Consider the following 26698-nt stretch of genomic DNA (forward strand, 5'->3'; position numbering starts at 1 on the left):
CTCTGCATCAAAAAAAAATGAGGGACTGATAAACAGAAGCATGAATATATGCACAGTTATCAGAGAAATATAGCAAAATGGTAATTGAGCTGGACATATGGATGTTCTCTCAATAATTAAACTGTTGTGTATGTTTGAAGTTTTTCATATATTGGGAAAAACTGCTTGCAATTGCTCGGCTCTCTCCCATTGCCTGTACAAACTGGAACTGAATTTGTATGAAGTAAGCAAGTGGAGGTGCCATTCTCAGACTCATGATTTTATCTTTAAAGAAAAACACAAAAACTAACACGAAAAAGAAACCAAACTATTCCTTCCCAACAAAGAATGAATTAAAATGAACAGCAACTTTAGCTTCACATTATATATGTCATGACTCTGGCTCTGTCTGGTAAGAGAACTTCCAAATTCCATGCATTGGTCCTCAGCTTAGATGTGTTTCTAAGACTAATCATTTAAAGACGGGCATCTGCCTTGACTATAGTGTTTAGCTCAAGAAAATGTATTTGCTGAACTTGGCCTCTCAGGGTGAAATGCGAGGCCCATGCAATGCCACCAAAACAAAGCAAATCAAAACAATGTCAAGAAAAATTCACACATTTCTGTTAAGGAAGGGTTATAGTCAAGGCAGATGCCCATCTTTAAATGATTAGTCTTAGAAACACATCTAAGCTGAGGACCAATGCATGGAATTTGGAAGTTCTCTTATCAGAGCCAGAGTCATGACATATATAATGTGAAGCTAAAGTTGCTGTTCATTTTAATTCATTCTTTATTGGGAAGGAGTAGTTTGGTTTCTCTATGGGGTCTATGCCGTCTATGGGGTCGCACAGAGTCGGACACAACTGAAGCGCCTTAGCAGCAGCAGTCACCTAATGGATTACAGATTCACTGTTTATAGCTTCAGAAAAACACTTTTGGGTTTCATTACCTTTATCAAGAGACGCCCCAGCCATATGGTAAAAGCTCAATGCAGTGTCTACATCATTAATATTCTTTAGGAAGGTAAAGAAGTTCTCCACTTCCTGAAATGTCAGCCCCTGAAAGAAGAAAAACAATAAGTAAGGCAAAAGCCTGTGCAAAAAGCAGCATAAAATGCAGAAGACTAGGCAGTTACTCATGCCTATAAATCAGAAATTTATGCTATGTCTGGAGCAGAGACTCAACAAATTACTCAAGGAATGTCAAATTTACAAACAACAGGGGAACAAAACTTTGGAATTTTACTCTAAGAAAGGCATGCTAGCTAATTGCTTTCCCCTTACATGTAAAATGTGACATGAAGCTGTTTACAGTGATGGCTGGATATCTTTAATCAAAATATTTCTAACTATATCCTCCAATTAGCCACAGTATCTGTTGTGACACTCCCTAAATGAGCTGTAGCCACTTGGTTTGTTATACATCTTAACGAGTAAGACCCATTAGGACTTTCATTTTAATAACCTACTCAATAGGCCAGTCAAGCTTTTTTGAGGCTTAAGATAATTAAAGAATCACCAAAGTAAGTGATATACATGGGAATAGTTTCAGAATTTAGCAGAACCCAAGCAACTGGGAAAGTTGTTCATTATACCAATTTAAAAGCTACTAACGAAGCAACAAAGCAATTGGCCATGTAAATTTTATTTGATGAAATTTCTGTGAATGAGGAAATTCTTTTCAAAAGCTAGTCAAAGATTTGCTGATCTTTAATTCTACCTTTTATGATGGCTCAAGAGAGTAGTTGGATAATGAGAGATTAGAGGGAGGAAGATCTGTCCTATCTGCCTGCCTCCCATTTCTCACACATCATGCTGGGACGGAAATGAATACAATTTCAAAGAAGTAACACTGGGAAGACACTGAGGTTAATGCATTTTAATGAAGCATAAGGTCCTTAATGGACTGCACATGTTGACAGGTTTCTACCCAGTACTGCTCCTCTTCCGATTTCCATTTCCCCAAACTACAGAGCCTGGGCTTTCCAGGTGGCACAATGGTAAAGAATCCAGTTGTCAGAAGACGTAGGCGACATGGGTTCTATCCCTGGGTTGGGAAGATCTCCTGGGGTAGGAAAAGGCAACCCGCCCTAGTATTCTTGCCTGGAAAATACCTTGGGCAGAGGAGCCAGGTGGGGTACAGTCCATGGAGTTGCACAGAGTTGGACATGACTAAGCATGCATGCAAACTACAGAGCCTAGGAATTTATATCTGTAACTCAGTAAAAAGGAAAACAATATAGACTACAGTACTTTCCTGGCACTGTAGGACCAGGAAACTGGCCAATGATATCTTTATCAATCTAACTAAGAGCTAAAATACTGTATGATTATGTCATATAATCTTAGTTTTTCCCCCTCAGTTCAGTTCAGTTCAGTTGCTCAGTCATGTCCAACTCCTTGTGACAACATGGACAACAGCACGCCAGGCTTTCCTGTCCATCACCAACTCCCAGAGCTTGCTCAAACTCGAGTCCAACGAGCTGGTGATGCCATCCAACAATCTCATCATCTGTCATCCCCTTCTCCTCTTGCCTTCAATATCTCCCAGCATCAGGGTCTTTTCTAAGAAGTTAGTTTTTCACATCAGGTGCCCAAAGTATTGGAGCTTCAGCTTCAGCATCAGTCACTCCAATGAATATTCAGGACTGGTTTCCTTTAGGATCGACTGGTTGGATCTCCTTGCAGTCCAAGAGACTTTCAAGAGTCTTCTCCAACACCACAGTTCAAAAGCATCAATTCTTTGGCACTCGGCTTTCTTTTATGGTCCAACTCTCACATCCATACACGACTACTAGAAAAACCACAGCTTTGACTAGACGGACGTTTGTTGGCAAAGTAATATCTCTGCTGTCTAGGTCATAGCTTTTCTTCCAAGGAGCAAGTCTTTTATTTCATGGCTGCAGTCACCTCTTTTGGGGCCCAAGAAAATAAAGTCTCACTGTTTCCATTGCTTCCTCATCTATTTGTCATGAAGTGATGGGGCCAGATGCCATGATCTTAGTTTTTTGAATGCTAAGTTTTAAGCCAGTTTTTTCACTCTCTTCACTTTCATCAAGAGGCTCTTTAGTTCCTTTTCCCTTTCTGCCATTAGAGTGGTGTCATCTGCATACCTGAGGTTATTGATATTTCTGCTGGCAATCTTGATTCCAGTTTGTGCTTCATCCAGCCTGGCATTTTGCATGATGCCACAAGGTGACAATATACAGCTTTGATGTACTCCTTTCCCAATATGGAATGAGTCCATTGTTCCATGTCTGGTTCTAACTGTTGCTTCTTGACCTGCATACAGATTTCTCAGGAGGCAGGTAAGGTGGTCTGGTATTTCTTTCTTTTTTTTTTTTTAAGAATTTTCCAGTTTGTTGTGATCCACTCAGTCAAAGGCTTCAGTGTAGTCAATGTAGTCAATGAAGCAGAAGTAAATGTTTTTCTGGAACTCTCTTGCTTTTTCTATGATCCAATAAATGTTGGCAATTTGATCTCTGGTTCCTCTGCCTTTTCTAAAACCAGCTTGAACATCTTAAGTTCTTGGTTCATATATTGTTGAAGCCTAGCATGGAGAATTTTGAGCATTATTTTGCTAGCTTGTGAGATGAGTGTAATTGTGCAGTAGTTTGAGCATTCTTTGGCACTGCCTTTCTTTGGGATTGGAATGAAAACTGACCTTTTCCAGTCCTGTGGCCACTGCTGAGTTTTCCAAATTTGCTGGCATGCTGAGTGCAGCACTTTAAAGCATCATCTTTTAGGATATGAAATAGCTTAGCTGGGATTCCATCACCTCCACTAACTTTGTTCATAGTGATGCTTCTAAGGCCCACTTGACTTTGCACTCCAGGATGTCTGGTTCTATGTGAGTGATCACACCATCATGGTTATCTGGGTCATGAAGATCTTTTTGTATAGTTCTTCTGTGTATTCTTGCCATCTCTTCTTAATATCTTTAGCTTCTGTTAGGTCCATACCGTTTCTGTCCTTTATTGTGCCCATCTTTGCAAGATATATTCCCTTGGCTTTTCCCCTTAGAATCACAGATTTTAAATATTTTAAAATTGTGGAATATGAGGATCAAATAGAAAGGTATGTAAAACATAAATGTACAAATGAGCAAATTCTGTAAAATGAAGTTTTACACCCATAAAAACTCAATTCAGGTCAAGAAGCAGATTACTGTCAGCATCCCAGGAGCCTCCCTCCCCTCCCCAACAATGGCCCTTTACAGTCATGAGCCTCTTCTCCGTGATAAAAACCATTCTGAATTTTAGGAAATTCATTTCCTTGCCTTTCATAAAAAACAGCTTTTCTATCTATTTATGCATCCTTTAACATATGTTTAAGGAGTTTAAGTATATCTACTTTTGAATTTTATAAATGGAACCATGCAGTATGTATTCTATTTTATATGGTTTCTGTTTAAAAAAAAATATATATATATATATATACACACACACATATATATTTGGCCACACCACATGGCATGTAGGATCCTAGTTCCCTGAGCAGGGATTGAACCCGCATCCCCTGCACTAGAAGCATGGAGGAAAGCAATGGACTGCCAGGGAAGTCTCCGGCTTCTGTCTTTAATGTTTTTTAATGCTTTAGTGTATGTCTGTAGTTCATTCACTTTTATTGCTGTAACTATTCCATTGTGTGACTATTCTATTTGGGCTATTTCTAGTTTTTGGAAATTATGAACAGTGGTCCATCTATATTTAAAAATTCATTCAAACATTTACGGAGCACCTAGTATGTACCAAGTTCTATAACTTTGGTGGTGAACTGGAAGGCCTATATTAAATAATTTCCTCTCAACTTGAAGTCATTCTCATGGTCTTGACTTAGAGCACCCAGAATTCATTCCTTGTAAAAAGGCTACAATATGCTAACTAATGTAAGCACTAGGCTATAGCTTAGTATGAGGAGAATTCCACTGGATCAGAAGCACAGGTTTTATATCATCTGCTTACGAATGGATACACTAATATCATCTTCTCTTTCCATCAAAAGACATTAATGGAAGAGTATTCAGCCTTTAAAAGGAAAGAAGTTCTGATACATGCTACAAGGACAACTCTGAACACACTATGTCAAGGGAAATAATACAAATTACAAAAAATACAAAGGACAAATACTGTATGATTCCACTTATATGAATTACCTAGAGTAGTTAAATTACTAGAGACAGGATATAGAATGGTGGTTTCCAGGAATGGGGAGGGGGATAATGAGGAATTATTGTTTAATGGTATGGAGTTTCAGTTTGGGAAGATGAAAAAGTTCTGGAGATGAATGATGGTTCTGGTTGCACAGCAGTATGAATGTATTTAGTACTATTAAACCATTTAAAAATGGTTAAAATGGTAAATTTTGTTCTTTATTTTTAATGGTAAATTTAAAAAAAGACATGCTAAAGCTTTTCTCCTTTTTAAATTTTACATATGGATTTCCACAGGGTAGGGGAGCACTGGTGTCTGAGTTTATGAAAGGATTTTTAAGGCTAAAAGGTTAACATAAATTCCTAAAACTGAAAGGGCAACCTCTAATGTGTGTTAGTTAATTTACTGTGAAACATTAAAGACGACAGTGCTTACATTGAGAATTATTAGAGAACAGAAAAATCTAAATTGAGTGATTATTCATTTGATGACAGAAAAACAGTGGAATATAAATCATATTAAGCCATTATTAAATAAAAATATGCAACATTTTGCCTTTTACTACATAAATATAATAAAAATTTTTATTGAGCACTTACTAACCACTTAGCACTCTACTAGGAACAGTGAGGAAAATAAAATTGCTTTGGACATGAGTCTTGGGTCTTATAGGGCTTAAAATTTTCATAGGCCTCCTTAAAGAAAAGGTGATGCTATTCACAAAATTATTATTTCTTGGTAACTACCTCAGTAAAAAGTCCAGAGATTTATTAGCATAAAGCTAGAATAAGAGTGCAACATGGTTTGTGGATAGAAAATGCAAAGACAGGCTTTTTGAAAGTTGAGTTGCTGGACTTAGAAGGCTATAGCTTAAGCACAATCTTTTGTTGGGTGACTTGAACTGCAGACATAGTAGTCAAAAGGAAATACCCTTCTCTTAGGCTTGGCATCAAATGGATTTTAAAAAAATATACTATGGGGAAGTAGAAGAAGCAGGAGTTATTTTATTCTGTGACCAGATTTTCAACAAACCAACTGAAAGAACTTGTATGACTGGACTAAAAATATAAATAAAATTAATAGTACTTTGACTCTAAATAGAAGTATTTCTTTATGTTGTTTTAAAGTGAATTTAACATTAGAGAAGTTGTTAAACAAGCAGACAGAATTGTCTTTCAAAATTAAAAGCAACTGATAAAATGTTCAGGAAAAAAACAGAAAATCTTTATGACCTTGGGTAAGGCAGAGTTCTTAAGATATGACACCAAAAACACAATCCATCAACAGAAAAAAATTTGATAGATTTTATCAAGGTTAAAAATTTTGTGCTTCAAAATACTGAGAAAACAGACAAATCACAGACTGGGGAAAATATTTAAAAATCATATATCTGATAAAGAATTTGTACCCAGAATTATATAAAGAACTCTTACAACTCAATGAGATAATAATAACCCAATTAAAGAAAGACTTGAACAGACATCTTCCAAATAAGATATATGAATGGCTAAAGAGTACATGAAACAATGCTTCAGATCATCATTCATTAGAGAAATACAAACTAAAATCACAATGAGATATCACTATATATCTATTAGGATGACTAATCAAAAAGACAGATAATAACAACTTTTAGTGAGGATATGGAGAAAATGAATTCATGCATTGCTGTGGAATGCAACGTGGTACGCCCACTTTGGAAAACAGTATGGCAAATTTCTTAAAAAGGACGTTTCACAAAATTTTACTATATGACCCAGCTAGCCACTCCTAGGAATCTCCTTAAGAGACGTAAAGACATAGATGCACATCCGAGATTTGTATGTAAATGTTTATACCAGCCTCAATTTGGAAACAATTCAAATGTTCATCAACTGGTGATGGCAGAGTGAGTGAGTGAAGTCGCTCAGTCATGTTCGACTCTTTGTGACCCTGTGGACTGTAGCCCACCAGGCTCCTCTGTCCATGGGATTCTCCAGGGAAGAATACTGGACTGGATTGCCACTTCCTTCTCCAGGGGATCTTCCCAACCCAAGGATCGAACCCGGGTCTCCTGCATTGCAAGCAGACGCTTTATCCTCTGAGCCACCAGGGAAGCCCTGGTGATGGCAGAAACAAGATATAAATATCTATACAGTGGAATATTATTTACTATTCAGTAATAAAAAGTTATAAAGCATTAGTATGTAGTTTATACTGAATAGTAAACAGTACTTCTGAAGAGTAAATAGTATTCCATTGCATGGATAGTAAATAGTCTTCCATTGTATAGTAAAGCAGAGACATTACTTTGCCAACAAATGTCTGTCTAGTCAAAGCTGTGGCATTTCCAGTAGTCATGTACAGATGTGAGAGTCGGACCATAAAGAAGGCTGAATGCCAAAGAATTGATGCTTTTGAACTATATGATGTTGGAGAAGACTCCAATCCAGTCCCCTGGATTGCAAGGAGATCAAACCAGTCAATCCTAAATCCTGAAAATTTACTGGACGGACTGACACTGAAGCTGAAGCTTCAATACTTTGGCCAACTGATGCAAAGAGCTGACTCAATGGAAAAGACCCTGATGCTGGGGAAGACTGAAAGCAGGAGAAGGGGATGATGGAGGAAGATATGGTTGGATGGCATCACCAACTCAATGAAGATGAGTTTGGGGAGATGGTGAAGGACAGGGAAGCCTGGCATGCTGCAGCTCATAGGGTTGCAAAGAGTTGGACATGACTGAGTGACTGAACAATAATTCCACTGTATGGATAGTAAATAGTATTCTAGTGTATGCATGGATAAATCTAAAAATATAAGTAAAAGAAGCCAGACACAAGACTACATTATTATATGAATGCATTTATATGAAATTTCCATAAAAGGCAAGTCTATAGAGACAAAAGGAAGATTTATGGTTGTGTGGGACTTGGGCGGAAATGGGTATTGACTATAAACTAGCATGAGGGCTCTTTTTTGGGGTGATGGAAATCTTCTAAAATTAGATATTACAGTATGACTGCAAATTTACTAAATTTGCTAAAAATCATTGATGGGTGTCTCTTTACAAAAAATCATTCATGGTTGAATTGTTCACTTAATTTATATATAATTTATGATATATAAATTACACCTCAATAAAACTGTTAAAAAATAAAAGGCAGTTATAGTAGAATGAGAAGAGAAGGAAGGAAAATTTGGCTTCCTCTGGAGTCAGCTGTAAATTCAGTATCTCATATTGAGAGGCCATGGGTGGTAATAGACACACTGTAATGCTGATTCTCTTGTGTTCTCTTTTAACTGGTCATAGTAAATCCATCTGCCAATAATCAACCCAACTGCCTGAGTTCCCTCTATGGCCCATTAAAAAAAAGGAACAGTCTCCTTCCTTCTTTCTTATATGCTATGCTTCTTACCAATCTATTATCTGCTCAATTTTTCTGGTTAGTTTTAAAAAACATTTACATTATTTTTATACTAGGTAATATATTTTGTACAGTACAAAGTAATTCTTCCTCTACCCTTGTCATCTAGTCTCCCACCCTCCACGTGGTCACTGCCAACAAGTGGGTACCCTTTCAGAGGTGTTACTATGCTTGTCTTGCTCCAACAAAGCATCGCCCCATTGTGAAGCCCAGAGGTTTCTTCAACTGGTTGGTGCCTGGCAGTAGGGGGAAGTTACACCATTTCTATTAGTTACATTTCTTTAAGAATCTAAATGTCCTGAAACATCACTTTTCTTTATATGTTCATTCCTACTGTTGACAAAATATCAGTGATACCCAGTGTCAACTGGAAACCCCCAAACTTCTTAGTGTAGTATACAAGGTCTTCTATAATCTGGTCCTGTAATTTACCTTTTTAGCTATCTCACTAAGAGATACACTATGGTCTAGTAACATTGTTTTTCTTGTTTACTCCAAACTCGTCTGCTTATTCAAATCATAGAGAACAGTGACAATAAACAGATTCATCAGTAGGATGATTATGGACCCTGGAATGAGATAGCCTGGCTTTGAATCCTAGTGCCACCTCGTAAGACACTGTGTGTTCTCAGACAAATAACAAAGGTTCAGAAAAAGCATTTTTCATCTCAAAAATGGGGATCCTACCCACAGAGCAGGACGTGATAATTAGGGAGAAGACAAATAAATGTCTTGTACATAGAAAGTACTCAGTAAACCACTAGACCATTCAGGTATGACCTAAATCAAATCCTTTACGATTATACAGTGGAAGTGAGAAATAGATTAAGGAATTAGATCTGATAGACAGAGTGCCTGATGAACTACGGACGGAGGTTCATGACATTGTATAGGCGACAAGGACCAAGACCATCCCCGCGGAAAAGTAAGGAGGCCTTACAAATAGCTGTGAAAAGAAGAGAAGTGAAAAGCAAAGGAGAAAAGCAAAGATATACCCATTTGAATGCAGAGTTCCAAAGAATAGCAAGGAGAGACAAGAAAGCCTTCCTCAGTGATCAGTGCAAAGAAATAGAGGAAAATAATAGAATGGGAAAGACTAGAGATCTCTTCAAGAAAATCAGAGATACCAAGGAACATTTCATGCAAAGATGGGCTCGATAAAGGACAGAAATGGTATGGACCTAATAGAAGCAGAAGACATTAAAAAGAGGTGGCAAGAATACACAGAACTGTACAAAAAAGATCTTCATGACCCAGAGAGTCACAATGGTGTGATCACTCACCTAGAGCCAGACATCCTGGGATGTGAAGTCAAGTGGGCCTTAGGAAGCATCACTACAAACAAAGCTAGTGGAGGTGATGGAATTCCAGATGAGCTATTTCAAATCCTGAAAGATGATGCTGTTAAAGTGCTGCACTCAATATGCCAGCAAATTTGGAAAACTCAGCAGTGGCCACAGGACTGGAAAAGGTCCGTTTTCATTCCAATCCTAAAGAAAGGCAATGCCAAAGAATGCTCAAACTACCACACAATTGTACTCATCTCACACTCTAGTAAAGTAATGCTCAAAATTCTCCAAGCCAGGCTTCAGCAATACATGAACCATGAACTTCCAGATGTTCAAGCTGGTTTTAGAAAAGGCAGAGGAACCAGAGATCAAATTGCCAACATCTGCTGGATCACTGAAAAAGCAAGAGAGTTTCAGAAAAACATCTATTTCTGCTTTATTGACTATGGCAAAGCCTTTGACTGTGATGATCACAATAAACTGTGGAAAATTCTGAAAGAGATGGGAATACCAGACCACCTGACCTGCCTCTTGAGAAACCTGTATGCAGGTCAGGAAGCAACAGTTAGAACTGGACATGGAACAACAGACTGGTTCCAAATAAGAAAAGGAGTACATCAAGGCTGTATATTGTCACCCTGCTTATTTAACTTATATGCAGAGTACATCATGAGAAATGCTGGGCTGGATGAAGCACAAGCTGGAATCGAAGTTGCTGGGAGAAATATCAATAACTTCACATATGCAGATGACACCACCCTTATGGCAGAAAGTGAAGAAGAACTAAAAAGCCTCTTGATGAAAGCAAAAGAGGAGAGTGAAAGAGTTGGCTTAAAGCTCAACATTCAGAAAACTAAGATCATGGCATCTTGTACCATCACTTCATGGCAAACAGATGGGGAAACAGTGGAAACAGTGTCAGACTTTATTTTTTGGGGCTCCAAAATCACTACAGATGGTGACTGCAGCCATGAAATTAAAAGACGCTTACTTTTTGGAAGGAAAGTTATGGCCAACCTAGACAGCATATTAAAAAGCAGAGACATTACTTTGTCAACAAAGGTCCGTCTAGTCAAGGCTATGGTTTTTCCAGTAGCCATGTATGGATGTGAGAGTTGGACCATAAAGGAAGTTGAGCACTGAAGAATTGCTTTTGAACTATGGTGTTAGAGAGACTCTTGAGAGTCCCTTGGACTGCAAGGAGATCCAACCAGTCCATTCTAAAGGAGATCAGTCCTGAGTGTTCATTGGAAGGACTGATGTTGAAGCTGAAACTCCAATACTTTGGCCACCTGATGCCAAGAGCTGACTTATTTGAAGAGACCCTGATGCTAGGAAAGACTGAGGGCAGGCGGAGAACAGGACGACAGAGAATGAGATGGTTGGATGATGCATCACCGACTCAATAGACTTGAGTTTGGGTGGACTCCAGGAGTTGGTGATGGACAGGGAGGTCTGCCGTGCTGCAGTCCATGGGGTCGCAAAGAGCTGGACACGACTGAGTGACTAAACTGAACTGAAACGATAGGTCAAAGTCCCGAATAAGCTGTCAGGCTCATTACTGCAAAACTAGTAGTAATGAATTTACTCAGTTATGCTCTGAGATATATTCTCTTCTCTGGTTTGTATAGGGTCTTGAGGGATAGGAAATAAGGAAAAGGCTGAGGTATATGACCTAATTGTATTGGGGGTGGGGAGAACTGAAAATAAAATAGGTGGAAAAATAAAATTAAATCTCTGAATAGTAACTCACAGCTTAGTACTCTTTTGAGGGAGGTACAGGTTTCAAAGGTAATCAGTAACACAAAGCAAATCAAGGAAGTAGAATTCTAACCTTTTAAGTTTAATGGCCACACTTGGGTGCTATACTACATAGTGGTTTTGGTGGACACCCAATAATTGGGGTTAGAGTTTCTCAAAGGTTCTGGGATCAATGTTTCTAGAATCTGACATCTTATGAAGACCACAATGTGGGCTCAACTGTCAAGCATCTGAGAGAATATGTGAACAGAAGAGATCACATGAATATTATCCACAGAAAACAAGAAAAGTAAATAACCTAATAGTTTTATTATATCTTTATGAGGGTACATACTATACATTCATCAATGCATCTGATAAACAACTGCCTGTGAGACATCATACAGAGGATGGCAAAGATGAGTAAGACGGTGCTTTTAAGAGGCTCAAAGTTGAGTGGGTTGTATTATAATTATTTATTATGTCTTCCTCCACTATGAGAACAGACAGCTGGTTTTGCTCATTCTTGTATTCCCAATATTTAGAAGGTGCCTGGCACATGGGTGCTCAATAAATATTGATATGAAATTAGATCATTCTTCGCATAGATATATGTTTTATTAGACTATTACAGACTACATATTTCTTGAGGATAGGTGATGGCTTTATCTTTTATCCTACAGTACCTGGTTTTGAATGTAGCAATGTCTGCCACTGAACTGTAACTTTCAATTCATTCTTGAGTGGATTTACTAAATTATTAAAGCTTGTGGTGTCTGCACTCTTAACCATAGAGAACCAACACTGTGAATTACACCTATGAAGTCTCAGGAAACTCTTTCCTTTAATGAGGAGAAGAAGGTAATTTGAAGGATGGAAAGTTTTAAAACATTTTGAGTCACATTTGACCTAGAAGAAAAATTCACAGAAAAAAAAGACAGTGAGGGGAATGGGGAAAATCTGATAGAGGTTAGAGACTAATCTTGAAAACAAAGCTGAAACAAAACATGTTTTCCACAAAACAAAAAAAGAAAGAAAAGAAAAATCTGCCTTTGTTAAATAAGAAACATGGTGGTTATTCAGCATGAACAGAGTCATTTTTCCGGGCATGGTAGGCTCCCCAGTTCCTCCAGCTATTACCCAGGGACAGAACTAGAGACACTGATGAAGCAGACTTTTCCAGCCCAGTGGTTGTGGCAAGCTTCACTGTACATTAGAATCACCTGGGGAGACTTTTAAGCACTGCTGATGCCTGGACCCACCCACTGAGCTTCTGATTTAGTTGATTTGAAGAGGGTCTCAACAACCACATTTCTGAAAAGTTCCCCAAGTGAGCCTACTGGAAAACCAGGTCCAGAGAACTGCGTTAGAGGAAGAGTATGGTCAGGAAAAACAGAATTTTGTTAGAGAAGGGACAAGATCTGTAATAGGAAACCTCAGATTTTAGTCCAGATTGTGGGCAGATCATTAATTTCTCTTCTTCTGTGTCTCTATATTCTCAAAGGCAAAATGAGATCTAGCAAAGCTGTTAGAAACACAAAAAATAAAAATGGCTGTGAAGCACTGCATGGTCACTAATATGCAAATATTTATTTAATATCACCACTAGGACCTTCAGTCTTTTAGTTCTGGTTTGAAATTTTGTACAGAACCCCACACAGAAAGTGATTAACATGTGCCAAATGAAAACTTACATTTTCATGTTAACAAATCCAGAGTGGAACAAAGGAAGCAATTAGAAATCAGATAGTCATTCCTCTATAATGGGAAATGGTCCCAGAGAGATGGACTGGTAACCTTAGGAGGAAAGGCCCTTCATTAACTCTCATTTTAGTTAATTGCTATGTTCACAAATTATTTAACCAACATGAGAGTACAATCAATCTCCATCTCCTTTCTAAAGCAGGCTAGAAATTCTGGGCCAGAAATAATTTAGCACCCCAGATTTTTATCACCTGACAAAATTTGTCTTTTCACTTCAGGGCTTTTTTGCAAGGTCTTTGGGTCCTAAATTAACTCCTGCCAAAGCTAGAATACTTTATTTCTTCAAGGGAGATGTCTCCAACACCCAATTTATTGCTTTTAAATATAAATTCATATCAAAACATGAATTGACCTATAATGATAGATAATGTTGTTTAGTTGCCAAGTGGTGTCCGACTCATTTGCAACCCCATGGACTGTAGCCCACACGGATCCTCTGGTCCATGGGATTTTTCAGGCAAGAATACTAAAGTGGGTTGCCATTTCCTTCTTCAGGGGATCTTTCTGACCCAAGGACAAAACCTGTGTCTCCTGCACTGGCAGGCTGATTCTTTACCACTGAGAGACTTGGGGAGTGATAGAAAATTATTTTAAAGTCAAATCAATGCCAGGACCAAAACTTTAAAAATCAGTTTGGTCAGGGATCTCTCTGGTGGTTCAGTGGTTAGGACTCCATGCTTCCAATGCAGGGATAGGGGTGGGGCATTGCAGGTTCGATCCCTGGTGGGAGTGTATGCTGTGTGGTGCAGCCAAAACATTAAAAAAGGGTCTGGTCAACAGAAAGGTGCGTTCCCTACAAAATTCACCTAGATATTTGTGATCAACTTTCTGAAATTATAACTTCCAATAGATATGAGCTGTGTACTAGGTAATATAGGAGTTCTCTTTAGGAGAGAAGCATTGTCCTCTGTCACTTTCTGTTAAGGAGTCTTCCTTCATAGCCAAGAGAACACCTTCAGACTGGCTGGACTGCTCAGAGAAGCTGACACTCTCTCTCAGAATCCAGCCTGCTCTCAGTTGCAGTCCACAGCCTGTTCAGAGGTCCTTGCAGCTTTTCAACACCCAAGGTATGGCGGAAAAACTCTAGCTGATAAGAATTGCTTTCCACCAACTTGGGAGTGATGCTATTCAAGCAAGATTTCCTGCACAAAGATTAAGAAAATGGAAATAAGCCCAGGCAATTCTATTTCTTACTGAGTCTTTAAAGTTTAGAGCCGGCATAGAGGACAAGGGTCTTAGTTTACGAGGCCAGTTAAGTGATCTATCCAATGTCCACAGAAACTTCTCAGGCAGGACTTGAACTCAAGTCTTCTAGCTCCATGTCTACTATATCACACTACCTTAGCAATCCCTCATGGAACATGTTTAATGTTAGGTCAATTTTTCAGGCATGGCTAAGTGGTAATTGTTGTCATGTGGGAAGGGTATTGGGTTGAGAATGAGATCTGGGGTCTAGCCCTTGCATTGCTGTGTGTGTTTGTGTATTTGTGTCTCTGTGAGTGTGTACATGATCTTTAAAAGATCTGGCCTCTTTACTAGTTTTTGGTTCAATTTGTTCATCCACTGCCTAGAAAACCCCAGACACTGACTCAGTTCTACCATCTGCTTCTTCCTGTACCAGGCACAGCTCTGAAGGCTCTCACAGAGCAGTGCTGACTAGCGTCACCACAAACCCATGGTCTCCAATCTCATGCTGCTCGAAAAAGCCCCATTCATCTCCTCCTGCAATCTCTAATAATCTTAGTCTCAGTCTTTTGCTTCTATGCTTGCTCCTTTCCAAACTATTCTTCATAAAGCATCCAGAGTTGTCTCTTTAAACATACACACAACCACACTATTTCTCTGCTCACAACTCTTTAATAGTTTCTCATTGCACTGTGAGTAAAACCCCAACTCATTCCATGCCTACAAGGTCTTGCAGGTTCTTGCCCCCATCTTCCTCTCAGACCTCATCTCAGGCCATTCTCCTCTTTGTTAGTATTTGACAACCACAATAATCCCGGTTTAGCTCCTTACACATGCCAGATTCGTCTTTCCTGCTTGTTATGGAGTGAATGTTTGTGTCATCTCACCCCTGAAACTTAATACACTGAAGCCTTAACCCCCACTGTGGCTGTATTAGGAGATCAGGCCTCTAAAAAAATAATTAAGGTTAAATGAGGTCACAATGCTGGGGCCCCAATCAGATAGGATTAGTGTCCTTATAAGAAGACACATTAGAGAGCACGTTCTCTCTCTGTATAAACACTAAGGAAAGCTAATGTGAAGACAGAGCAAGAAAGTGGCTGTCTAAAGGACAGGAAGAAAGCTTTCATTAGAAACCCAATTTGCTGACACATTGATAACAGACTTCTAACCTCCAGAACAGTGAGAAAACAAATTTCTGTTTTTTAAGCCATCCCGTCTATAGTATTTTGCTATAGAAACCCAAGCAGAGTTAATATACTACTGCCTCAGAGTTTTAAACATATGCTATTTCCTTCTTTCTGGACGCTCCCTCTTTCTTCTTCCTTCCTTTTTTCAACTTCCTCACTTTCTGTTTAATATGCCTTCCAATTGGACCACTGTAATAAAACAACTCTCCCAAACGTCACCATTTCACCAAAACCAACAGGTATTTATCATTTTATTTTACTGGACCCTCTCTTTCCCATGGGACACCGTAGATCCCTTAGTTTTTGAACCCTCTTCTTCCCTGGCTTTGATTTCAATAGGCTTTGATTTCAATACTTTCTCTAGGTACTCCTCTAACCATTTCCTCAAGATTTCATTCTGGAACTGCTTAAATGTTAGTGTTCCACTTGATCTTGCCCTTGGCTCATGGTTCTTTTCTATATAATATTCTCTTTGGATAACTTCATCAATCTTCATGATTTTAATTCTAATAGTGTGTTGATGATTCCCAAACCCAGCTCAGTCCTCTAAAATAGATTTGAATATTCAACTGCTGGCTAACCATCTCTACTTGGGTGTCCCCAGGCACCTTAAACTGAAGATATCTACAAGTGAACTCTATATCTCCCCTGGTGAACCAGTCTCTCTCTTTCAATTCACTATTTCAGTTCATGGTCACATTGTGATCTGAACAAAAAAACCTAGGGTCATTCGAGGCTATCCCTTCTCCTTCACAAACTGCTTTTTTTTTTTTTTAAAGTACCAGAAATAAATTAGTCATAATTAGTTACTAGTACACTCTCATTATGTTAGTACCTTTGCAGTAACAATATGCTCTCATGGGTTCCTCTAGGCAAAGATACCTACCTTTCCCTCTTTGAAGTGCTTCTTGAGCTGCTTCTGCATGGCAGTCAGCTTCTTGGACTGCACTCCACTGTAAGCCAGCAGCATGCCACCAAACTGCCTCTCGGTGATTCTCCCATCCACAGGGTCATGGCGTTCAAACTGAAAAGTGAACAGAAAGAGTGTTCATGAGGTCAAATGGAAAGTATTTTGACATGGGATGTGGAATGATCAACTGTTGGATTCTGAGAACAACTAATGGCTGGGATCATATTTTGAACTATAATTCTCACCAAGATTTTAAAAAATTAGGAACAGAATATTTGGGTATTCCAGATCTGCCACTAAGTTACCCAACTACTCTAGGAGTCAATTTTCTCACCAATAAAACAGCTGCTATAACATTTCCTTTATCTTCTAGATCAGGAACTTCCTTGTGAGAATAAAAACCATGTTAAATCTCCATTCAAACTCATCAGTAATATTATTAGTAATAAGTGCTCTCTGGATCATCCACATCTCTTTTACTCAGAGAAAACTTCTTAAAAGTTAATTATTATAAATTTGATCAATTGTACATACCAGTTCCTTGATCTGTACTTAATGTTGTTATACAGACCTTTAAAAATTTCAAAGAAGAGCAATGTGTTTTCCAGTTTCCCCCCAAATGGTAATCAAATGTTAGAACATCAACAGAACTTGAAAAAAAAATGTATAGGGCGTACGATGCCTCAATTAGACATGCATACTTACCACAAAACTACAAAAAATCATTACGCATATTTAAATATGCAGACAGAAAGGCTAAGCACAAAAAACTTCGAGCTAATCTAAGTAATATCAGAAAACTAAGATTGTCATTTAAAAACAGAGAGAAGTGATCTCAATACCAGCTGCAGTGTTAATAATATGTAAATGCCTATTAATAAAATGGCAAACATGGGCCTAGAAACCAATTAGAATGCAAAATGATTTTAACATGGTAAAATTTCCCCATGGTTTTATGGAAAATAACAGTTACAAAGAAACTTTCAGATTCCTACATGGTAGGGCAAAATCTTATTCTCCTAAGAGGGTTATATATAGACATAGGACATTGCTAAGTAAGATCAAGTCAACAAACATTTCCTGAATGTCTACTAGTTATCTAGCACTGTTAGTCACTGTAGGGTACAGTAAAGAAGAAGATTCAGTTTCTGTCCTTAGGAACTTTACCATCTAGTAACAAGATAAGGTTTACATGTAAGACATAAAATAAGGAAGTATATAGTTAAGGGTGAAAGTCTCTCTCAGTTTTTATTTCCTTGCTTAGTTTGGTAAATCAATATACACTTTGTCTCCTCATTGGTCAGACTATGTCAGTGAGCAAGACACAAGAATTACTTTTTAACAACAGCAATCATTTGCTGGTAGTGTACTATGAACCAGGTACTTCACTCATACAATCTTTCATTTAATTGCTATAACAATCCTATGGAGTAGATATTATCAGCTCCATTTTACAGTTGAGAAAACTGAGGTAGATGAAGTTAGAGCTGGGAGTCATATGTGGCTCTGTCTGGACCCACAGACTGTTATCTCAACAACATACTATTTCCTCCTTCTAAACACTAGTACATATTCATCCTATAGGATAGCAATATGTTGTTTTGGATAAACTTATAAAGCAAGAGTGCTTAGTCATATTTGAGTGAGAAGCAAAACTCGTTCCATAGAAATCAGCATCAGCAATACTAAGCAAAAGCCTCGTTTTTAACTCAACCACTCAGTATTTCATGTTTGCCACACCATCACTTCTACAGAGCTGATTAATTTTTGACAATACCCAAAGTTTTCAGGATTTAAGTTTGACTTATGATTCAATTAACTACCCTGAAACAAAAATGGAGGACTGATAAAATTTTTTTGCAAATGAACATACTTTCTGCAATGTTTAAATCAGATTTTCAATGACATGTGATACCCGCGCCAAAGTTGGGGTTCTTTAAGGCAAGTGAAACAAAGCTGCCATCCCTGCTCTCCTAGGCTTCCACTATTTAGGGTGTTCATTTTACCTTTATCTGGGAGATTTCACAGTTGTAGAGAAATCCCATAAATTTTAATTAGATGAGTTAAGTTTTATCCCACAAGATAGATTCAAGGTTGCAATGTCTCTTTTTACAGTGTTGGCAGCAGCAGCAGTGTGCTCAGGCTTATGAAAGCCTGCATTCATCTGCTCTCCACAGGGGCATAAACCTCACCTCTGCCACGTCTCAAAGCAGTAAAGAAAATTTCCAGTGGAGATCCCCAAGTAACAATTCCAGTGCTCAAATTAGCATTTTTATTAATGTTCTTTGAAAACAGAGACTTGTCTTTTTCTATCATTATTATTATTGTTGATATTTTGATGTGGTTGGAACGTGAAAGGGAGTGAAAGTGAAAGTGTCCGACTCTTTGCATGGACTGTTGCCTGCCAGGCTCCTCTATCCATGGAATTCTACAGGCCAGAAAACTGGAGTGGGTAGCTGTTCCCTTCTCCAGTGGATCTTCCCAACCCAGGGATCGAACCCAGGTGTCCCACACTGCAGGCAGATTCTGTACTGTCTGAGCCACCAGGGAAGCCTAAAAACTGTAAAACTCAGCTCCAAGCAGTATAGCCCACTTCAGAGTTCACTACCTTCTCTATAGTTAGATTTGGAGCAGCACTAAAGACCTACTAGGCCAGGGAGCTTCAAGTGTAGTTTCTCAAGGACCTGAATTAGGGCTACATTTTCAAGGGCAATAGCTTGACATCATGTGGCACCACATGAATATAATCCTCAAGGTCATGAGAGGGTCTTTGGGGAAAGATAGATTATTACAAAATTATCACAGTGTAGAAAGCTTCTAATTATACATCTGGAAGCAATTCAAATGATTGGCTTGTATTTTATTTATCAGATATTGATAAAGCCTCTTAAGTTCCACTTCAGTAGGACAATTAAGAAATTCCATTCTATTTGATCCTGTGGCACAGAATATGTGTGTTCCAGGGTACCACCCACAATTTTCTCTGCTCCTTCAGACTGTATTAACAAAGCTACAGTAATAGAAACAGCATGGTACTGGCATGAAACCAGATATAAAGATGAGTGGAACAAAAGAGCCCAGAAATAAACCCACACACCCTGGGGTTAACTAATATGACACAGGGATAAGAAAACACAATGGAGAAAAGACTATTCCTTCAATAAGTGGTGCTGGGAAAACTGGAAAAACATAGAAAACAATGAGATTAGAAAATTCCCTCCTATCATATATAAAACATTCCACATATAAAAACAAATTCAAGATGGTTTAAAGATCTAAACATAAAACCTGAAACCATAAAACTCCCAGAAAAAAAGTTTGACATAAATTGTAGCAGTATTTCCTTGCATCAGTCTTCTAAGACAAAAAATAACATAAAAAGAAATAACATTAAAAATGAAATTAAAAAGAAATAACATAAAAAAATAAACAAATGGGACCTAATTAAACTTACAAGTTTTTGCTCAGCAAAGGAACCATCGACAAAACAAAAAGACAACCTATGGGATGGAAGAAAATATTTGTAAATAATGAGAAGGGGTTCATATCCAAAACATACAAGAGCCTATACAAGTCAGTATCAAAAAAACCCCATCAGAAAATGGGCAGAAGACCTGAATAGCCATTTTTCCAAAGAAGAAATACAGATGGCTAACAGGCACAAGAAAAGATACTCTATATCATTAATTATTAAAGAAATGTGTAAATCAAAACCACAATGAGGTATCACGTCACACCTGTCAGATTGTCTATCATCAAAAAGTTTACAAATAAATGGTGGCGAAGATATGGAGAAAAGGGAACTCTCTTCCTATACTGCTGGTGCAAATGTAAATTGGGGCAGGCTGTTGAGGTCCTTTAATAGACCGGAACCTGGTGGTCCAGAGTCGACGATAGGAAAGTAAAAGAGAGAGAAAGAGGCTGATATTCCTTGGTTTACGCAGAAAACCAATAAAGCTCCTGACACGGGGCTTGTGCTATTCATGAAGGCACCTGGCACCCTCTCGATGGGGTGAAGGCACAGAGTACCTTCTTGAGATGGTCTCATTAGCCTGGGCAAGAAAGTGAGCCCAGTGGGCTTCTGCGCTCCAGAGAAATAGCCTGAGAGAGGGAGAGAGAGAGGGAGGGAGGGAGGGAGAGAGAGAGAGAGAGAGAGAGGACACGGGGACCCAAGCTCTGATGGAGCAAAGGTGTTTTATTCAACATTGTGTGAGTATTTATACTGTCTTACAAGGTAGCTATTTTCAGCAGAGATAAAATCAAAACTTACAAGTTATCAAGGAAACATGAGGTCATCCATATGAAAGAGAGAGGGTTGTAAATAATCACTTTTACAGTATGGGTCATAAAAAGGAAGAGGGTCATAAATAGTTACTTATCACTGTATGGAAAAACTAACGAAGGAAATGCATGCATTTCTAAGCCCCAGGGAGTAGTTTGCTACTCCACTTAATTCCTGAATATTCAGGAATTACTAAGGGACAAACGATTCATGACAGATACAAAACAGCACACAGGAAGCCTCCTGTTAAATGCTTCCTGACAGCAGGTCACTACAGAAAACAGTAAGGAAGTTCATTAAAAAACTAAAAATAGAACCACTATATGACCCATCAATTCAACTCCTAGGTATATCTATCTGAAAAAAATGAAAACACTAATTCAAAAGACACATGCACCCCGATGTTCATACCAGCACTATTTACAATAACCAAGACATGGAAGGAACTCAAGTGCCATCAACAGATGACTGAATTAAGAAGATGCAGTATATATATAAACATATATGCAATGGAATACTACTCAGCCATAAAAAGAATGAAATACAGTCATTTACAGTAATATGGGTGAATCTAGAGAACATTATGTTTAGTGAAATAAGTCAGAGAAAGACAAATAATATTATCACTTACATGTGGAATCTAAAAATAGTACAAATGAATGTATATATAAAACAGACACAGACTCAAAGATACAGAAAATAAACTTATGATTATCAAAGGGGAGATGAAAGGAGGGACAGACAAATTAGGGGTATGGGCCTAATAGATATAAACTACTATATACAAAATGGTAAGCAATAAGGATATATTGTAGAGCATAGGAAATTATATCCATTATCTTGTAGTAATCTATAATGGAGATTCACTATGCTGTACACCTGTAATGAACACAATATTGTAAACTGACTATACTTCAATACAACAAACAAAAAAGAAATTCTAATCTGTTGAATCCTGTGGCACAGAATATGTATGTTCAAGCACACTACCCACCATTTGCATGGCTTCCCTGAGTCTAGGAATAGAGCTGAACAGCTTAGCATTTCTCTTCTGTGCCACTGCCACTTTCTCAAATGGATACAAGCTGTTGGCTTCCTGTTGTTTCCCAGGGGGCTGCAGGGCAGAGAAACAGAGGACAGAGAAGAGGAGCCAAAAAACTGTCTGCAAGATTTTCCATCGGTTTCTGACCACACTGTGCCTCTCCTCCCATCCTTGCCCCTTGTTGTTCTTTGGAAGAACAGATGGTATTTGTGTGCATATGCACACACACACACACACACACACACACACACACACATATATATATAGAGAGAGAGGAAATGATTTAAGGAAGAAAGGAAGCTAGGAAGAAAACATGTACTATGAACAAAGGCCAAAATAAGATTAGAAAATCGTAAAAGAAAAAAGAAATCAGTATCTGCAAGTGGGTCTTGATTTATTAAAGCCTTTTGAGGTTAATATATTTCAACAAATGTAAAATTCTTCTCTATCACAAAATTACATTTCAGGAGACTCTGTCTACCCCTCAGAGTAAATCCTGCCCTTTTACAAGTATAGGCTTTTCCTAGCTTCTGAACTGTACAATTCAAGTAATGCAGAGTAATCTCAAGCCACTGAGCTGAATACATCTTTTTCCATCTGACAGTATTTGGATTTTGAGATGTGAATCATGTCACTGCTGCTACCACTAGGAGTCTCAGAAAAACTGTTTTGGAAAAATGATTTCAGGCCCAGTTCTCTACTGCAAACCACCCAGCAAACATGACATGTATATTCCATAGCTTAAATATGAAATCTATGTTTCTACAATTGGTAAGGGACATTAGAGAGCTCCAGGTCAAATTACCTTAATCTTAAAAGTATGAATTTTCTTAATCTTTAAATACAAGATGCATCTTCATTGTCAATAATTAATATGACTGTCTTTTGGCTAAGGAGGAAGGCCTACAATTTGGATTGAAGGCAACATAATTCAGTGCCCTGAGCAAGGGCCAAAACAATCCATTGGCATCTAGGGCCATGAGATTATAGATTACCAAATTTTTAACTTGCTAGACTCTTCTACTCCAAATCCAAGGATTCTATTTAAAAATGGTTTTAAAGAAAATTCATGTTGGTGAGTAAATCAAGTGACTAAAAGACATGAGTACCAATCACACAGTTAGATCGGAAAAAGATTAACTTTATAGTCTGATAGTCAAAGTTAGGAAAATAATAAGACTAATGCATGAACTTAATATAGGATGATAAAAATCAGGATGTATTTGACTAAAGGTGTTGGAGAAAAATATTTTAGATCTGGAACAAAGGGATTCAAGGTTTGATACGTTTTGGTTTCATTCCATGCCAAGTAATATATTTAAATGACTAGGAATATAGATTTTAGAATCAGCTGCCTGGGTCTGAATTTCAGCTTGAACCCATACTTGCTGCTGTGACTTACTTTCTCTAAAAATTTAACTTCTTCTCATCAAAAAAATAAAAGGGAGATAATATTCACAACCTCAAAGTGTTATAAGGATTACTTGGGATAATGTATGCAGAGAAATTAGTACAGAGTTTGGTGCATAGTTTGAATTCCAATAAATGTAGCAATTAATAGTCTTATCACCATATCACTTCTCAGGAAAGTGCCTCAATTGATTATTCTTTTTTTTTAATATAAATCTATTTATTTTAATTGGAGGTTAACTACTTTACAATATTGTATTGGTTTTGCCATACATCAACATGAATCCACCATGGGATTATTCTCTTCTTAATAAGTGTTAACTAAGTTCAACTTACTAGGTCTCCCTTCTCTTTTCATAATTGCTTTCGCTCCGTCTCTGTTTACAGACTACTACTTTCATATTTGAAGAGCAGAAAAAGTGAATGCAACAAATATCATTTGTTATACAATATAATAGAATAATTCCTAGATTAAACTACCTAGAGGCTGAAGCAGAACAACTTAATAAGACCTGTATCCTGGCCATATATTACTAGACAGAAAACTTGCATAAAGGAGGTACACAATAAATATGTAGTAAGTGAACAGAGGTAGAACACTAGAAACTTAATTCACATCACAGTGTCCTAATGTTGAGAATATTTCCTATCTGAGGCAAGGATTACCTCTCCATTTCTCCCTTAACACCTGCTTCCACAATATTGATTTTTATAAGAATATGTTTGAGAACATTATTAAATATGACTAGTCAGTAATGTATTTGAGTGCTTATTAATATGCCAGGTGCAGTCACACAGAGTCGGACACGACTGAAGCGACTTAGCAGCAGCAGCAGCAACAGTCCTAAGAACTTACCTTATGTAATCCTCAAAATGTTATATAATAGGTATTATTATTATTATTTTATTTTATAGACATGGGCACACAAGCAGAGAGAAATTAAATAACTTGCTCATACAGTTAATCTGGTGAGAAATTTCTCTTTTGGCCAATCAAAACAGTTGATGTGCTTTTTTTAAAAATAAATTTATTTATTTTAATTGGAGGCTAATTACTTTACAATATTGTATTGGTTTTGCCAGACATCAACATGAATCTGCCATGGGTATACACGGGTTCCCCATCCTGAAACCCCTCCCACCTCCTTCCCTGTACCATCCCTCTGGGTCATCCCAGTGCACCAGCCCCAAGCATCCTGTATCCTGCATCAAACCTGGACTGGTGATTCGTTTCATATATGATATTATACATGTTTCAATGCCATTTTCCCAAATCATCCCACCCTAGCCCTCTCCCACAGAGTCCAAAAGACTGTTCTATATATCTGTCTCTTTTGCTGTCTTGCATACAGAGTTATCTTAAAGGCATCAACAATCATATTTCCTTTCTTACCCTGGTTATGGAAAGCTTAGTCAAGTTTGTGACCTACCTCTAGCAAGAACAGGAGCTTACAACTTATATTTTTCATAATAATTTTACTTCTGGCTTTCTCTTAACCTTCTTCCATTTTTTAACGTTTATTTCTCAGCAAGTTTTATTTTATTTTCGTTTCACTGAATATATTCTTTAGGGCTTTATTAAACCCTTTTTTGAACAAAGCAGGGTATAAAAAAGTGGTGTTGGACATCTTTGCTGTTTCAATTTTTGGTTATGATAAATATCACCACTGGGATAAAGTTTTTCTGTATTTTTCATCATTATTTTTGGGTTGATCTCTAGAAATGAATTATGAAATAAAAATCTGTGGCGGATTCATTTTGATGTTTGGCAAAACTAATACAATTATGTAAAGTTTAAAAATAAAAAAAAATTAAAAAAAGAGAAATATTCGATATATACAAATAATACCCATGATAGACAAGTCATGAAGCATAATAATTAAAAAACTTCCATGAATATACCACTAGTATCTGAGAGGAAGCATTAGCACAAACAGTTGAGGTTCATCCCTCTGCCTCCCCTAAGAGGTAACATCACTGGACTTCATTTTTTACTGCCTTGCAATCTTTGTTTAGTTTAAAACTCATTAACAATATTGTTTATTTCTTCTTTCTTCTGAACTTTATAAAATGGTATCATAGGGATGTATTCTTTTGTGATTTTCTTTTTTCAATTAACCGTTATACTTTTAGAATTCATTCATGTTGATACATTTTTTTAAATTTAAATTTATTTAATTGGAGGCTAATTACTTTACAATATTGTATTGGTTTTCCATACATCAATATGAATCCGCCATTGGTGTACATTTAAGCATGCTTCTTTCATTCTTACTCTATTGTAGATTTCTATTATTTGAAAATATCACTATCAGTTTTCTTATAAATGGACATCTGAGTTATTGTCAGCCTTTTTTATAAGGCTATTATGAATATTCTTATACCAGCGTCCTGATGAAACAGCAACAAGGGTTCCAAGTCTAGAGCATGTATGTAGAAGTGGAACTCCTGTCTTATCAAGATAATATCTAATTACTTGCCAAAAGAATCACACCAATACTTTTCATCAGCTATGTACAAGAGCTCCCTTTGTTGCATACTTTCACCAGTACTTGGTGTCGTCAGACTTTTTATTTTTTGCCAATCTAGTGTGTGTAAAAATAGTAGGTATAAATTCTTTAATGCTTTTGATATATATTGCTTAATTTCTAGAAAGATGTATTGCTTTACAATCCTAACAGTATATGAGAACACCCTTGATAACATCAAGTATAATTTTTAAAAATCTCTGCTAGAGTAAAAATGGTAACCCATTTTAATTAGCATTTCTTTGATTACTAGTGAGGCTGACCATTTTTCATATATGTGTACTGGTCATTTCTATTTCTTCCTCTGAATTTTCTACCTTCTTTGCCTATTTATTTACAGAAGTGCTGATATATGTCTCATTAATTTATAAGATTAAAAATATTTGCCCTGTATTAATATAGTATAAGTTTTTTTTACCCAGTTTGCCCATCTTTCAATTTTGCTTAAGTCTGTTTTAAATCTTTATTGTTGTGAAACACATGGATCTATTTGCAACTTGTTTCACTGGCTTATAGCTAGTAACTCTTTTCCTGTTAGATAAGAGGCTAAGTATTGATTTATCATTTCTTGATTAAAAAAAAAGGAAACATAACCTAAAAATTAAAACATATTTTTCAGTGTCAATCAATGAAAGTGATTAAATCCTCAGAACAAAGGTAAGCTTTGCTTTAAAAAGTCCTCCAGATACTAGGTGAAGTAAGTCAGGCAGAGAAATACAAATATCATATGATACTGCTTATATGTGGAATCTAAAGAAAAGGTATAAATTAACTTATTTACAAAACACAGAGTTACAGATGAAGAAAACAAACTAAT

The 26698-nt window shown here is 37.3% G+C and overlaps 1 protein-coding gene across 3 annotated transcripts in view; it reads right to left on the reverse strand.

Annotated features, from left to right (window-relative positions):
- The window catches only part of MICU1 (mitochondrial calcium uptake 1), a 224005-nt gene that overhangs the window by 26815 nt on the left and 170492 nt on the right, over positions 1-26698 (reverse strand). For all 3 annotated transcript variants that reach the window (XM_055535443.1, XM_055535436.1, XM_055535453.1), the window contains 2 exons: positions 16596-16733; positions 932-1040 (listed from right to left, as the gene is read on the reverse strand). In XM_055535443.1, coding sequence (XP_055391418.1) covers positions 932-1040; positions 16596-16733 — 247 coding nt within the window. The remainder of the gene's footprint in view (positions 1-931; positions 1041-16595; positions 16734-26698) is intronic.

The sequence above is a fragment of the Bubalus kerabau genome, chromosome 1 (genome assembly GCF_029407905.1).
Source record: "Bubalus kerabau isolate K-KA32 ecotype Philippines breed swamp buffalo chromosome 1, PCC_UOA_SB_1v2, whole genome shotgun sequence".
NCBI classification, from domain to species: Eukaryota; Metazoa; Chordata; class Mammalia; order Artiodactyla; family Bovidae; genus Bubalus; species Bubalus kerabau.